The sequence below is a fragment of the Dipodomys ordii genome, unplaced genomic scaffold, assembly GCF_000151885.1.
Source record: "Dipodomys ordii isolate 6190 unplaced genomic scaffold, Dord_2.0 Scaffold70, whole genome shotgun sequence".
Classification (NCBI taxonomy): domain Eukaryota; kingdom Metazoa; phylum Chordata; class Mammalia; order Rodentia; family Heteromyidae; genus Dipodomys; species Dipodomys ordii.
In genome coordinates, this window is record NW_012267286.1 from 10,591,467 (window position 1) to 10,606,479 (window position 15,013).

Here is a 15,013-nt window from a genome sequence, read left to right on the forward strand (position 1 = left end):
AGCTCAAGGCTAGCGCTCTACCACTTGAGCCACAGCGCCACTTCCGGCTTTTTTTTTCTTTTTGCTTATGTGGTGCTGGGGAATCGAACCCAGGGCCTCATGCATGCAAGGCAAGCGCTGTACCACTGAGCCACCTTCCCAGCCCCTATCACAGATTTTCTTAATAGCTGTTTCCTACTGGCATTTTGGACTGAGGAACTGTCTGGTATATTGTAGAATGTTTAGTAGCATTCTTAGCATCTCTATTAAATAAATACCAGTAGTGACCCTCTCTTCCCAAGTCATGATGACAGAAAATAATTGTTCATTAACAAGTTGGCAATGAACAGGCTTCCACTGAGAACAACTGTACCATGGAATAAACCACTGAGAGCTAAATAGCAACAAAATTGGTGCGAAATGGAGGAAGGCTAGCATATGCAGAAGGCAGCATGGACAGTGTTATATAACAGATTGAATATGGCATGGAGGAGAAAGTAAAAAGGATAAAGGAGGCTAGATTAATTTTCTAATTGCCTCGACAAAGAAATACAGGAATTTTCACCTGCTGAGACTAAAAATCAGAAGGTGGAGAAGTTGGTAGTGGTAGAGCTATGTGTATATGAACATATAGAATGATGTTTATTGAAATGAATTCCAAGAAATGGAAACAAGAGGTTTTTTTTTTATTATTTGGGGTTTTCTGTTTTTCTTCCCTTTTGTTGTTTTTGATTTCTCTACCTTTTGTCTTGTAAGTTTAGAAATGTACTCATTATCTGACTTATGTATCTGAACTCCTCTAGATGTCATCTTTACAATAACAGTTAAAAAAACAGAAATATAGGGTATGCGATATCTATCAGAAATGCTGTTTGAAGATGTTGAATAGACCATTGTATGCTAATGAAGCCTAATGATTGCTGAATATGTTGTCAGACATTAGAATATATAATACATAGAACAGGGAGGTCTTTAAAGCGTTTACTCTGCTCTTCTTGCTTCATTGCTTTGAAAAGTAAGGATTAGAATAAATGTGATTGTATTTTCATAAAACACAGTTTTGCCACCATACAATTTTAGGGTAGGAAAACATGTGTTTGGTTATTAAATCCTGAACGTATCAAAAGTATTTCAATTATCAATTGTAAAAGTATTTCTACCATGGTAGAAATTAAGTCATTCAGTTAATTATTTTTTTACATTCTTTAGTCATACTTCTGTAGTTGTATATTCATAGATTTCCAATTACACATATATTTTGAGCTATATTCCATAATAGTAAAGCTACATATAAATGTAACATATAGGGACACTTACAGGGTGAATATGTAGTGGATGAGATAAAATCTTCCTTATAGTCATTTTCTTGCTCATTATTACTATAAGCCTCTTGGATCTGTGAAAAATGAATATAACTTTCATTAGTGTGTATTAAAGTTTTTAAATCTTAATTTGATACCTGGAGAGATTAAAAACATAGTTTTAAAGTTTTATCAAATGTTTTACCTCTATTTTATGACAGATGTTGATTAGTAATTTTTATGTTGTCTACAAGTCATTAATGGTACACAGTGAAATGACTACAAGTGAGAAATGGAACAACTGTAATAAACAATAAGTCTATTTAAAAATGAAAGAAAATCGTCATGAAATTGAGGTGAAGTAAACAACTTTGAAATAAAATGGAATACTACTGTTCCTTGCAGAAATTATGATCTTTAGTTCCTTTTAACAATTCTGTAGCTTTTACTAATTCAAAAAGTATTCTTAATTATATCAAGAATTTTAATACAGTGAAAGACAATGAAATTATAAGGTTGTTTTCTGTTTTTGAGAGAAAGAAACCAACCTTAACTAATTTTTGTGTTTTTTGAAATCAGTTCTATTTTATGAATGTATTTATACATATATATATGATCCTCAGATCTCAGCCTCTTGAGTAGCCAGGAATACAGATGTGAGTCATTGCCACACAGCTACAAAATCACTTTTATATGATATGCCTAGGATAGCACTAACACATCACACTGCAATACCTTGAGTATTTTATTTTTTATTATAATTTTACATTTAAGTTCCGGAATTTACTTCCATTCTGGATATTGCTATCATAGATCTCTACAACCTGGAAAGGAAATGGGGGAAGGGAAAGGAGAAGAAAAATGAGGGAGGGGGTAACAAGTTCAACATGTATTGGCATGCATTATGGATATGGATATGCATATGTTTTCATTTCTTATTCTTCTGACATGAACAATAAGACATCCGTTTGTGATTCAAAATTAAAGTTAATAAGTGTTTGTACCGTCAATACAAAATACCACTGCATCAAATACCTTAATCATTATTCTGTATTAAATATTCAATCAAATCAAATTCCTAAATATGTGTCCAGTTGGAGGAAACCTAAATAGAGAAAACTAAATTGAGTAACTCATGTTTCCAATCCCACAGACCAAAGTTAGTGAAGAGAGTCAGGTATATGCATTTCTGTTGAATATGTCAAGAGCCCATTGCTTCCTTACTTTTTCTTCTGAGGCTTTCATTATTTCAGTGAGGGTCAAAGAGAAACACATGGGAACAAACAGGCCGAACAACCGAAGGATAGCTTTGTCATCCTCACTGGGTTGGGCTGTTTGATTGATCTAAAATCAGAGGGGCAAGTGGTTCTTGAAATCTATGTCAGAAGCAATCATAAAATACCACTTACAGACCTAGCAATTTCCTACAAAAATTATACCCTCCTGTTGTTAGATAATAAATGTTATTTGACAAATGAAACCAAAGACAAACCTTTTCAGTTGATATCAGTATCAGCAAATATGTGTTATTTGACAAATTTAACAGAAACATCCCCAGATGTCTATGCCCATCTATTCCCAGTAGGGAGTTTATGTGGTTGAGATAATCCCAGACATCCAATGTAGAATTAGTAGAGTTGGTTCTTATTGATTAACATACTGAAAACATGAAAGATTGATCAGTAGAAAAGGTAGGCTGTGCCTTCAATGCAGACAGAGTAGGAGAGTAATATTTTTAACCTCAAAACTTCAATTTGAAAGCAGGTTGAATTTAAAAGTTATTCCTGTGGGGAAAAGTTGCAATAGGTAAAAGTATACAAATACACTTTCATTTTTTTATACCAGTATCAGGCCTTGAACTCAGCTAATCTTTAGGTTTTGTTTCCTCAAGGCTAGTACTCTACTACTTATGCCACAACACCATTTCCAGCTCTTTGCTCATTAATTGGAGCTAAGAGTCTGAAAGATTTTACTGCCTTGACTGGCTTTGAATCATGATCCTGAGATCTCAGCCTCTTGGGCAGCTAGGAATATAGAGGTTAGTTATTGCCACACAACTACAAAAGCACTTTCATATGACATGTCGAGGATATCACTAATACATCACACTGCAATACCTTAAGTATTTCATTTCCTATTACAATTTTACATCTAAGTTCTGGAATTTACTTCCATTCTGGATATTGCTATCATAGAAGAACAATATGTTAGAAATGATCTGTACAACTTGGGAAGGGAATTGGGGGAGGGAAAGGAGGAGAAAAATTGAGGGAGGGGGTAACAAGTTTGACAAGAAATGTTCTTACTACTTTACTAATTTAACTGTAACTACTTTACTAATTTAACTGTAACCCCTCTGTACATCACCTGGACAACAAAAAAAATTATATTTAAATAAAGTGTCTCATTAAAAAAGAAAGAAAAAACCCCGGAGCAATACACAATTTTAATGAATGATTTTCTTATTAAAAGTCACTATTTTCACCAATCTCACTAGTCAGACTCCATTCAGATCGGTTATCAGATAACTGATGTTACTCCATTTACCTCTACTGAGGACATTGGAATACATACCTATTTAATGAACATAATTGCAGATCAAGCCATGCATATAAGGCACCAAAATGAATTAAACGTTATGGTAGAATTATTTGACAAGCGGACAATAGGACACACTTGTACAAAGCAAAATTGCAGTGCATTTAAGGTAACAAATAAAAGGGAAAACTTTTCTAGCAGAAGAAACAACATTGTTATTAAAGAAATGTGTTTCCCACACTTGAATATAAAATAAAAATAGAAGAGAATCAATAAGAACAATAAGTCCACTTTAGAGGGAAAAAACCATCATATTGTGAAATCTGAAAGTTTTAAACTTGTAATGATGAAATAAACTTCATTTTGTGGGGTCCATAGGTGAGCTGCCCTGGGTACTGCTATTTATAGTTTATAAATATTGTACAGTGAACCTCATAGTATGTCACTCGGCCTCTAGTAGCAGATAACTCTTTTAAAATTTCAGATGATCTGCCAATTGGATTTTAGGCACTGGTGAAAATAATTCCTAATCTCCATGGTTGTAGCCTAAATGAAACCCGGACTGATCCAGTAGAAATATCTATTATCTAATATCTATTTTATTGTTTATTTATGTATTTATTGCTGGTCAAGGGGCCTGAACTCTGGGCCTGGGCGCTGTCCTTCAGCTCTTCAGCTCAAGGCTAGCGCTCTACCACTTGAGCCACAGTGCCACTTCCAGTTTTTTCTGCCTGTGTGGTGCTGAGGAATCGAACCCAGGGCCTCATGCATGCAAGGCAAGCACTCTACCACTGAGCCACCTTCCCAGACCCTATAATATCTATTTTAACCTGGAGGCAACACCATGAATGCGGATACTTGTCGGAAGCTTAAATAAGTTTGTCTGGTGTTTTCACCCTTCAGCTTGAGTATCGTATGCTTTTGAGAAGCATTGCTCTGGTTTAAATAGTCATTATTTCCAAAAGATAAAGGCATGAAGTTGATGCAAAGGATGGCTTCCCAACAGAAGATGTATTACATTTAAAACTTTAAGTAAAAACAAAATTCATATGAAAATAGATAGAAGATTTAATATTACTCGTTTTGTCTGAAACTGAGTGAAGCTCTGTAGAAAGCAGCAAAACTTACCACCTCCAAAGTTAACACTGGGGGAAAAAATGTGTCATCTGGTTTTCTAATGTTGCCATTCTCATTTAGTCCAGTTACTCAAACATTTTATTACTTTTTATGGATCATATAATTAAAACAGCAAGATAAATATCAACTTACCTCATCTGTGATTTTCATTTATTAACATCCATGCTAAGTAATGAATAACAATTAAATAGTACATCCTGTGTTGGTGATATTTTGAAGTTTTATTAAAATTTATGCCTTGCTAGTGTATTAAATTTAACAAAATAAAGCCGTATCAACTCAACTTAGGCAAAGTTCACTTTCTAAGGAATTATATTAATGTCAAAAAGGTTACTTGTATTTTCTTATTTTAGATTGCTTATTTAGAATCTACTAAATATCAGAAACCAGATTAGGCAATGGAACAAGAAAGAACAAGAAGGAATAAGTTGAGCCAGGCATGGTGACACATACATGTAATCCCAGATATTTGGGAAGATGGTGGTATGAGGCCGTCCTAAGCAACAAGCTAATGAGATTTTATTTCAGCAACATAGGCTTGGTGGTGCATGTTTATAATCCCAACAACTTAGGAGTTGGAGGCAGGAAGATTGTGGTAAGAAGCCAGTCCAGAGAAATCTTGCAAACAAATGAAAGCAAAACAAGAAAAAAGTTCTGGGAGTATGGCTCAGTTGATACAATCATTGCCTATGAGGTGCAACTCCCAGAATTCAAACGCCAGTTATCACCACCACCACCACCAAAATCCCTCCTCTCAAAAAACACAAAACAAAAGAAGACCCAATAAATTAAATGTTTTCTGAGAAAACTCAGATACATTTTTATCATGCTTATGATAGATGTAACAATTTTATCAAATACAACTTGCTATATAATACACACTGTTCTATATAAACATTTCTTATATAAACATGTAGTTCTCAAAACAACTTTAGGTTTTGTATTATTATCGTCATTAAAATAGTAGAGAAACTGGCATTATAGGATCATTTGTCTCTTCTTTTTCTTTGTGGTGGTACTGGGATTTGAACTCAGATTTTCATGCTCGCTAGGCAAAGGCAAGTGCTTTCTTTCTTGAGCCATGCCTCTCATTCCACAGCTAGTTTTTATATTGGAGACTCCAAACAATAAGGAAAACAAGTAAAGAAGTATGTAAAGTAAGAGCATGCCAAGTCACCTAAGAATACTACAAAATAGGTTGTAAATATAGGAGATATTGTTCACAAATGTTTTCAAGAAACTCACAAGCTTCAGAGTTGTGGCACTTGAGAGACCACAGGAAGATGAGAAACCATTCAAAAGCAGAAACTGAAGCACCCTAGGTAATAAATAACATAATGAAACAACATAAATGTCATAATAAAAATAATTACAGTGATGTAGAGATGTAGTGATGTAGGTGGAATTGGGAGACAATAAGTTACCTAGCTTGCCACGAGGGCAGGGGCAACAGGTATTTGTGTATGTGACACAGGAAAACCCCAGTTGTATAATCCACATGTCTACCTGGCATTTCCTTTTGTTCAGGTCAGGAGGCAGCAGAGTCAGGCTGTCTATAGTGCACATGAAGTAAACACTATATTGGCTCTACAGTTTCAGAGGAAATAGAAAGTCCCCTCTCAACTCTCAAAGAAGAAATGGACAGAAGCAATGAGAGCGAAAGTGGCTACAGGCCTTCCTGCTCTTTTCCCAACACTGTCTCTGCTTGCCAATGAAAGGAAGGAAGGAAGGGACAAAGGAAGGAAGGAAAGAAGAAAAGATGGATAGAAAGAAAAAGAAAAATGGATAAATAGATGGATGATAGATATTTGGAAACGTACAAGATAACTATGATTTTACAGTTGGTTTGGATACAAAGATAGTGAAAGTCTCTCACAAATGTTTATTGTGTTCTGCGGTAAAATTGGGTAAATGGAGATATGTCATGGTTACTTTAGATGCAGTCTTTAAAAAGAAGCTAAAATATTATGAATGTGAACAGTAGTATTGTTTGATAACTTAATGGGCTGTGTCTCTTTGGTAACACAGAACTAAAACATGCCTGGCTTTTCTACCTTAAACAAATCATTCAATTATGTTTTACTCTGCTTACATCTTCCTTATTATTTTGTGGATAGAATAAAAATTAAAAAAATAAAATTCTGTCCATTCTAAGAATATTTGTCTAAAGGTTGCAACAAGAGCATCAAAATTAAATTTTTGGTGTGGTTCCTAATTTTCTTATAGAAAAATAGAAGCAGATAGTCTTTTTTCCTTTTAATCATTTACTTGTGGTCATTCCAATGAAGTAGTTATGCTGTAATCAGAGTATAATACAGAACACCTCTTGTAGACAAATATCGTATGTAGCTTACAACTCTAACCCCTCTGTCTTACTGGCAAAGAGAGATCCAAATTCCATAATTTGAGAAGATCTTAATTCCAGTTCTGTGTTTAAAAAGCAATGAAATGAATGGTTTTCAAAGTGATTTCATGTATCCTTCCTGAAAGACAAGCTGGAGTATACTACGCAGAAAGATAGTAAGAGAAAGTAATATCCACTGTTGTCCATTTGTGCCAGATCACAAAACATAAAGCAGACAATCATATTCAGTCCAAAGCCCAGTGAAGTCCAAAGTCCAGTGCTTTGGACTTCACATGCAGTGGATCAAGCAGATCCAGTGCTCTTTTTAATAGCACCTGATGCTTTCTTCCCCTGTCAAGCCTCTCTGTGGTAGACAGATGATTCTAATTGTGATACAATAAAAGCTAATGGACAATGGAAAGTGAAACTCTCCAGTGAAGAAATTATGTTTGACTGGCTCACACTCCTACTCTACAAACAAAAATTTAAAAACTGATGTAGCTGGTAAAATTAATTTGAAAATTCATTTCTCTGACTAATAATGATAGACTGAAGAATGTGAATAAGTGAAAAAACATGGAGTTAATTCAAGAAAATCTACAATTCAGGGATGTAGTTCAAAGTGAAGGATAATTGCTATCACCTTAGAGACATTAAAAGATAATTCTGAATACTATTGATAATGTTAGAAAACCTATATTTTCCTATTTATTTAATAACAACTGAATTTTCTAGAAATTACTCAGAAGAAACATTCTCATTACATAGGCTTGCCTTATTTATTGTAGTTGGAATAAAAAGTAAAAACTGCATATTCTAAGTACATTGGTCTGTTTCAACAAGTAGCTCAAAATTAATTTTAAATTGTGGTTCCTAATTCCTTTGTTTCCTTTGCCCTCATTACCACAGATATTTTACTTCTTATTTTCTAAATCTTTGGCCATTTGAAGGCTACTCCAGGCTTTTAACACAGATTTGTCTTAGAACACACAACCTTCCCACCACCATTTGAGAGTTTCTATAACAATTCTTAGCTCTTACAACCCCAAGTCTGCTTATGGATCACCTAGTAGAACCATTTTCCGATCTGAGCTTGTTTCTTCTAATTGTCCCTATTAATCAAATAAAGGAAATCCAGATATACATTTCTCCTTTATCAAACACATAGCACTTTGTGATCCAGTTGTTAGGCATTCCAAAATACTTTCACATTAAAAAAATACTATTTAGGAGGTGCTTAGTGGAAAGGGGGAGATGGAAAGGTGATGATACTCAGAGGTGATAAGGACACTTGTAATATTTGAATATATGAAGATAGCATAATGAAAATTCTCCCAAACACTCTTTGGAAAGTGGAGAAGAGGGATGGGAAGAATGGAAATATTGTGGTGGAGGCGAAATTGTTCAAATTACACTGCGTGCATTCATGGAAATATTACCATGAAACACCTCACACTACAAATGGCTGCTACTTCAAAAATAAAATAATAAAAAAGGAACACACACAATAAATATTTATTGCTATCCAATAATGAGAACCAAATGTAATGAATCAGGTGACTGCTGTATGACAATGTTGTCAATCATAGATGCACTAGCTAAAAAGAATTACAGCAGGTGCGAGAAATTAAATAGACCTCCTATTATAGAAAAATTACATATTATAGAAAGATCAGAAAAATGAATTAAAAATTTTGACACTCTACCACAGCAATCTAGTTATTTGTGAATAGGTAAGGAAATCCATTTTACATCTAACATCTATGTCTCGTGTTTTAAAACCCATGAAACAAAGCACTTAAGGTTTCCAATCACTTAAATTTTCCATGCTGGTAAGAAAATTGGGCTATTGTGTCTCAGGAGGCTGAAACCAAAGATCATTTCAAGATAGGAAACAGTATCAGAGGAGTGGGAGTTTCTTTGCTCTGATTCTATTAAGTCCATGGGCAAAGCTTATACATTACCTATTCCCAGGACCTACCCAATTAAATTAGATTCGTTAGAGTGGGACTCAGCTCCTGGTACTTATTAATGGTTCTGCTGGCCATGTTCCAGGGCATTCAGGAGAATGAGGGGAGTGATTACAAGATTTGGAGTCAGATGACTTCAAAGTGACTCTGAATATTGATATAAACAAGTCACCTAATTTTTTCTCAGAACTGATTTTCATCTGTAAACCCTGCCTCCTTCTTGGGCTTCTTTCAAAGATTAGGCAAGGAATTTCTCAGCATGGCTTAAGTTCTGCCACTGTGATGGATGGGGAGGTGTCACTTCACATGCAGACGCAGTGTGAGGGCATGCGTAAGTCTCTAAAGTTGCACAGTAGTTCTTACACTTTCAATCGCTGGTTACACAGCAGTGTGTGGAAAAGACAACACATACACGCAACCATGGCTGATTCAGGTTAAGCTCTGCAGAGTATATTTCTACCATTTGTCAGGATGTGATGGCAAATGAAACAATTTGAAGCCTGTTTGGGTATCTTGGAAATGAGACCACAGGACACTCACATGCAGATTTCACTATGCCATGACTTCAGATTTTTCTTATAGATGTTGTGTGCTTTCTTAAAGAACTACAGCAGTGTAGTTAAGAGCATGAACTCTGGAGCCCCCATCTTCAAGTTTCAATCCTGACTCCAGAATCTATGGGATCTGTGACATTGCCAAACACTTAGCTTTTCTACTCACCAGTTTGCTCATCTGTAAAATGGGAGCGTGAATAGTACCCACTTCAAAAGAATATCTGATGAGTAAATACATTAATAGGGACTTTATACATATGTTAGGGAATATAAAAATGCATATATGTTTATGAATTTAGACTATCTTTGGCACATTGTAAAATTCTTAATACATGTCTGCTGTCGTGATAATTAATAGTGATTGTAATACTGAACTATTATACTAATCTTTCAACTGAGCATCTGTATTTTCTATCTGTGGAAAACCCAAAAATTGAGCTAACCAGTCCTATCCATTCTTCTTGGCTGTCCCTCATATCATTTTCACTAATGGGAAAATATTTATTTTTCAAAATATTTATTTTTCTTTCTTGCTTCTCTGTCACTTCCTAGATGTTTTAGAACTAATAATTCAAACGGAATCACTACTTCTTAAACGTAGTCTGGAAAATCATGTCCTGATGATGATTAACCAGTAGTATCTTTGTCTTTCATTTAAATTTTTTAAGTTATCTATCATATGGTTATCTGCTATCATAGATCAATGTTGATATCTCAAGAAAAAATTGAATCATAAATGTATTGCCATTTTGAAGCTCCTTGTCATAGCTTTTTTGAGCCTTCATAAAAATATTTTATGACATTTTGCATATAGAGTTGTTTAATTTTCTCCAGGATGGTGTTAAGTATTACATTATAATGTTTGATATTATTCCTTTGGCATCTATAACCAAAACTGGAGACTTAGAAAAAACCCCACACCGTATTTCACAGAGATTGTAAAATTCAAGAAATTACTGGTCATTTCTTCCCAGTAGATATTAGGTAGCATTGCGTCGCATGATAGCATTAGGGACCAACTTGGATTTTCTACTTAGCATTCAGCAGAAGGTGTTTACAACTAAAACAGTGGAGGTACTTGTCATAAGGGTTCATTTAAACATATCTCATCTCTGACAAAAGGCACATACTAACCTTTTATTACTTTTTGTGCTTGCAGGGCTTTAATTTTTCTCAAGCCAAACAAGGTCTTTTCTCATCATTTTTACTTGACCCCTACCATGCCAAAAGGTATTTGTGAGTAAAAGCTCCCATATTTCCTGAAATCAATGCTATTATGAGCTACTGAAAATACCTCAAGGCAAAGCAGGCAACTTATTAACTGTGGCTTTATGAGGCTTCACGAATTCCATCTAGTGGAAGGCAAATAAAATCCTTACATCTGGCCCTGCTTTTGTCTTAATACTTTACAGCTGCCATCCAAAAAAATTACCTTTCCTGAAGCTTTTAGTAATGGCTAGTCAATGAAAGAGAAAACCTATTTTTCCATGGACTTGGATGCCCAAGTGTTAGAAGCTTCCATGGCATTCTTTCTCTGCTCTGTGTCACTTGTCAACTATGGAAACCAGTACTATGAACTATCCGTTGAGCTGGCTGAACTAAAATCACCTGGAGCAAAGATTAGCCTCCCCTACAGAGGTCTGCCCAAATTGCAGGTTTGTGAACAAAATCCATCACTTTGTTGCTTCAGTCCCCTGAGTTTTATGATGGCTTTTTACACAACAGTGTGTGGAGAGCACCGCACATACATGTGACCATGATTGATCTGAGCTAAGCACTAGAGAGTGTATTTCTTCCATTTGTCAGGATGAGAGGGAAGATGAAGCAATTTGAAGCTGACTTGTGGTCTTGAAAATGAGACTCCTGTGCCACCTCATAGGTACCAACAGCTTCAGTGTGTCCCATTTTACTAGGACCCCACCTTTGCATGGCCATGCCATAGTAAGCCTGAGATGGTATCAATCCTGGGTATTATCTGGGCCTTTCTTTGCATTTGACATTCAAGTCTGTCCAGTGAGACACTGATGTTGAGGACTACTGTGGACTGAAGTTGATGATGTCTAACTTCAATCAGCCCATTTAATTAAGCCTCTCTCCGTGTGGATGGGGTGTGTACATACGTGGGCATGTGAGTGTTTGTGTTAATATTGTCTATCACATAGGGTATGATAGCAACAATAAGGTTTCACAATAATAACAATTTGCTATCGTTTGAGTGTGTCCTCTGTGGTTAGCTGTGCTATGTACCTTTCACACATTTTTTCATACTCAAAATGAACCAGTTTCTTTGCTCTATTAAGACTACTTCTTTTTTTTTTTGTCCAGAGCAACAAATACATTGCAAAGAGATTAAGTAACCTGCTCACTGTCCTGCATTAATGATTCAAGAGTAATTTGTAGATGAGGCTTTCTGCTACCAGACTCAGGTGTCTTAACCTCTCTGTAGTGTGTGAAATGTGTGAAAGACACAAAGTGCTCAAAATAGGTAAGTGAACAAGACATGAGATCAGGATTGCAAATACAGCAGGAGCTGAAGTGTGACAGAAAATGAAATGAGAGCCCTCTGGAAAGCCTCGGTGCTGTCACTCTGTCCATTATGTGGTGTGAAGTCAACAAAATGAGAAGAGTTGGGAGACAGGCCGTCTCTCCACTCGGCAGTCACTGCGCTCTGCAGAGATGATTGGAGAAAAGAAATAAAGCAAAGGCTGCTGTTTTCATTTGAGTGTTCCCTGGGGATCATTCAAGCAACATGTAGAAACTTCTAGATTTTGTTGCCAGAGCTTCTGGCTGCGTCCAGATTGTGGTAAACTGTCACTTAATCTCATTTCCAATTGAATGCTGCCCCATTTTGATTCGTACTCGGTTCTCTTTCACCTTCACAGGTCCTGTCTTTGATCTACTCTGGCTACACTCTTCTGTTGAGGACGGTTATTTTTAAAACAAAAACAACAACTCCTGAAGTTGTCCAGTGGCACTAGAGTCCGACGATGATCCTCTGAGGCTGACTGTCTGTCATCCTGATCCTGTCTGATCTCTGATTCTTGCTTCTTGCTATGGTTTCTAGAAACCACTTCTCCTATCTTACACCACCTCTGTATTAACTGGGTGCTTTGAGAGAAGTGACAAACAAACAAAAAACAAAAAACCCACCTCTAAATACACCAGGTTCAAAAAACCACCTTGGGTTATCTTCAAAGACTTTACAGCATACGTTATCTTAAGCTTGTGTAAATTTTACTTTGCCCATGCCTGGGAAAGGGATATGTTGCTCTTAATCAAAGAGACTTCAGTGTTGATCCTTAATATTCTAGAAATCAGCCACATGGCCTTTGTTTTTGCTGCATGCCTTTTTTTTCTTTGTCAGTCATGGGGCTTGAACTCTGGGCTTGGGCGCCGTCCTTGCTCTCTTCAGCTCAAGGCGCGCGCTCTACCCCTTGAGCCACAGCGCCACTTCCGGTTTTCTAGTGGTTTACTGGAGATAAGAATCTCATGGCCTTTCCTGCCCAGGCTGGCTTTGAACCGCAATCTTCAGATCTCAGCCTCCTGAGTAGCTAGGATTACAGGCGTGAGCCACCAGTGTCCCCCCGTGCCTTTATTTATTTATAATAGTTTTTCGTGGGCTTTGCAATAGATCCCACAGTTCTGGTCCTTGTCTTTTCTGTTACAGCACAGACTGTAATTGTTCACCTTGACAGCTGAGAATTTGAAGGGTTTAGTTTGACACTAAGCAAAACATCTAACTGCCTTTGCCCTCAAAAGCAAATATAGTGCAGGTCGCTTTTAGGCAGCACCTCTGCTGGGTTTGCTCTATGGTTTATGGGATCCTACACAACAATCCATTTGTACAAGGCCCAAAACACACACAGACGCGGTGCTGATCGTTTGTAACAATGTCTTTCTTTGGTAAAACCCTCAAATTCTCACCCATCAAATCTAGTTGTTTTTTCTTCCTAAATAGCTTAGAACTCATCAACTTTCTTTTCTTGCTAAAATATGGAGAATCTGGAGGCATCCTCATAAGTTACCTCAGCTATCTGTTTCCCTAATCCACACATTATTTTCCTGACTAATGAATATTTATATCATCATTCTGTCATTTTACTTAAGACCTATCAATGCATCCTCAACACCTTCAATAGGATAAAACAGAAAACACTCAAAAGTTTATACATAGGGTGTTTTGGCTTGACTAGAAAAGTCTAGATTCCCAAGTATATATATTTAATTTATATTTATATATTAACTTAATTTATAATTACACTTGTTTAATTTATAATTTATATTTAAATTTATTTAATTTATACTACTTAATCTTTTTTTAATTTTTATTTTTTTATTGTGAAAATACTGTACAGAGGAGTTACAATTACATGGGCAAAATAATGAGTACATTTCTTATCAAGCATTGTAGCCTCCTCCTTTGTTTCCCCTTCCCATCCCTTCCCATCCTCCTCCCCCGCCCCCCACCCAATCTTCCCCGCTTTCTCTGCCCCCCACACACCAAAGTTGTAAAGTTCGTTTTCGACATAACGATTTGTACTTCTCATTGTTGCAATGGGTCCACCTGTATCCCTATTTACTTACATTTATATATTGTTTAATTTAATTTATATTAATTTAATATATATTTACTTAAAAATGTTTAATTTATATTTACATTGTGATTCCCAAATGTATTTATTTCATCTTTTTTACTTTCAAAATATAAATGTTTTATATAGCACTTGATTGTCATCCAGTTTCTGGGATATTTCATTGTTTGGCTTCTCAAGGCTGATTTTTATTGTATTTCTGACCCTTATCATATATGAATAAGCGAAAATACTAATGTTTCTTTTGTTTTGGGGGACTTTATAAATTCTGTTCCATTTATGTGGATGGCTTTTACTGCCCTTTGTCCCACTGGCTCCTACTTATTCTTCAGGCAAACCAGGAGACTTCAAAATCCTTTTTCTTCTTTTGACAAGGCTGAAGAGCTCTAAAGAAGCATTTGTATAAGATTTTCTTCTCTTCTGAAATTTTAATGCAATGTATTCAAGGTATCTTGCATTAACTTTATTAACTTAAAAGACTTAGCCAGGTGCGCTGGCTCACACCTGTAATCCTAGCTACTCAGGAGGCTGAGATCTGAGGATCGAGGTTCAAAGCCAGCCTGGGCAGGAAAGTCCATGAGACTCTTATCTCCAATAA

The 15,013-nt window shown here is 35.9% G+C and overlaps 1 protein-coding gene across 1 annotated transcript in view; it reads right to left on the bottom strand.

The window, feature by feature from the left end:
• Bank1 (B-cell scaffold protein with ankyrin repeats 1) overlaps positions 1 to 15,013 on the bottom strand; it is a 189,440-nt gene that overhangs the window by 35,888 nt on the left and 138,539 nt on the right. The window contains exon 8 of the mRNA XM_013023789.1: positions 1,297 to 1,375. Within this exon, the coding sequence (XP_012879243.1) occupies positions 1,297 to 1,375 (79 nt within the window). The remainder of the gene's footprint in view (positions 1 to 1,296; positions 1,376 to 15,013) is intronic.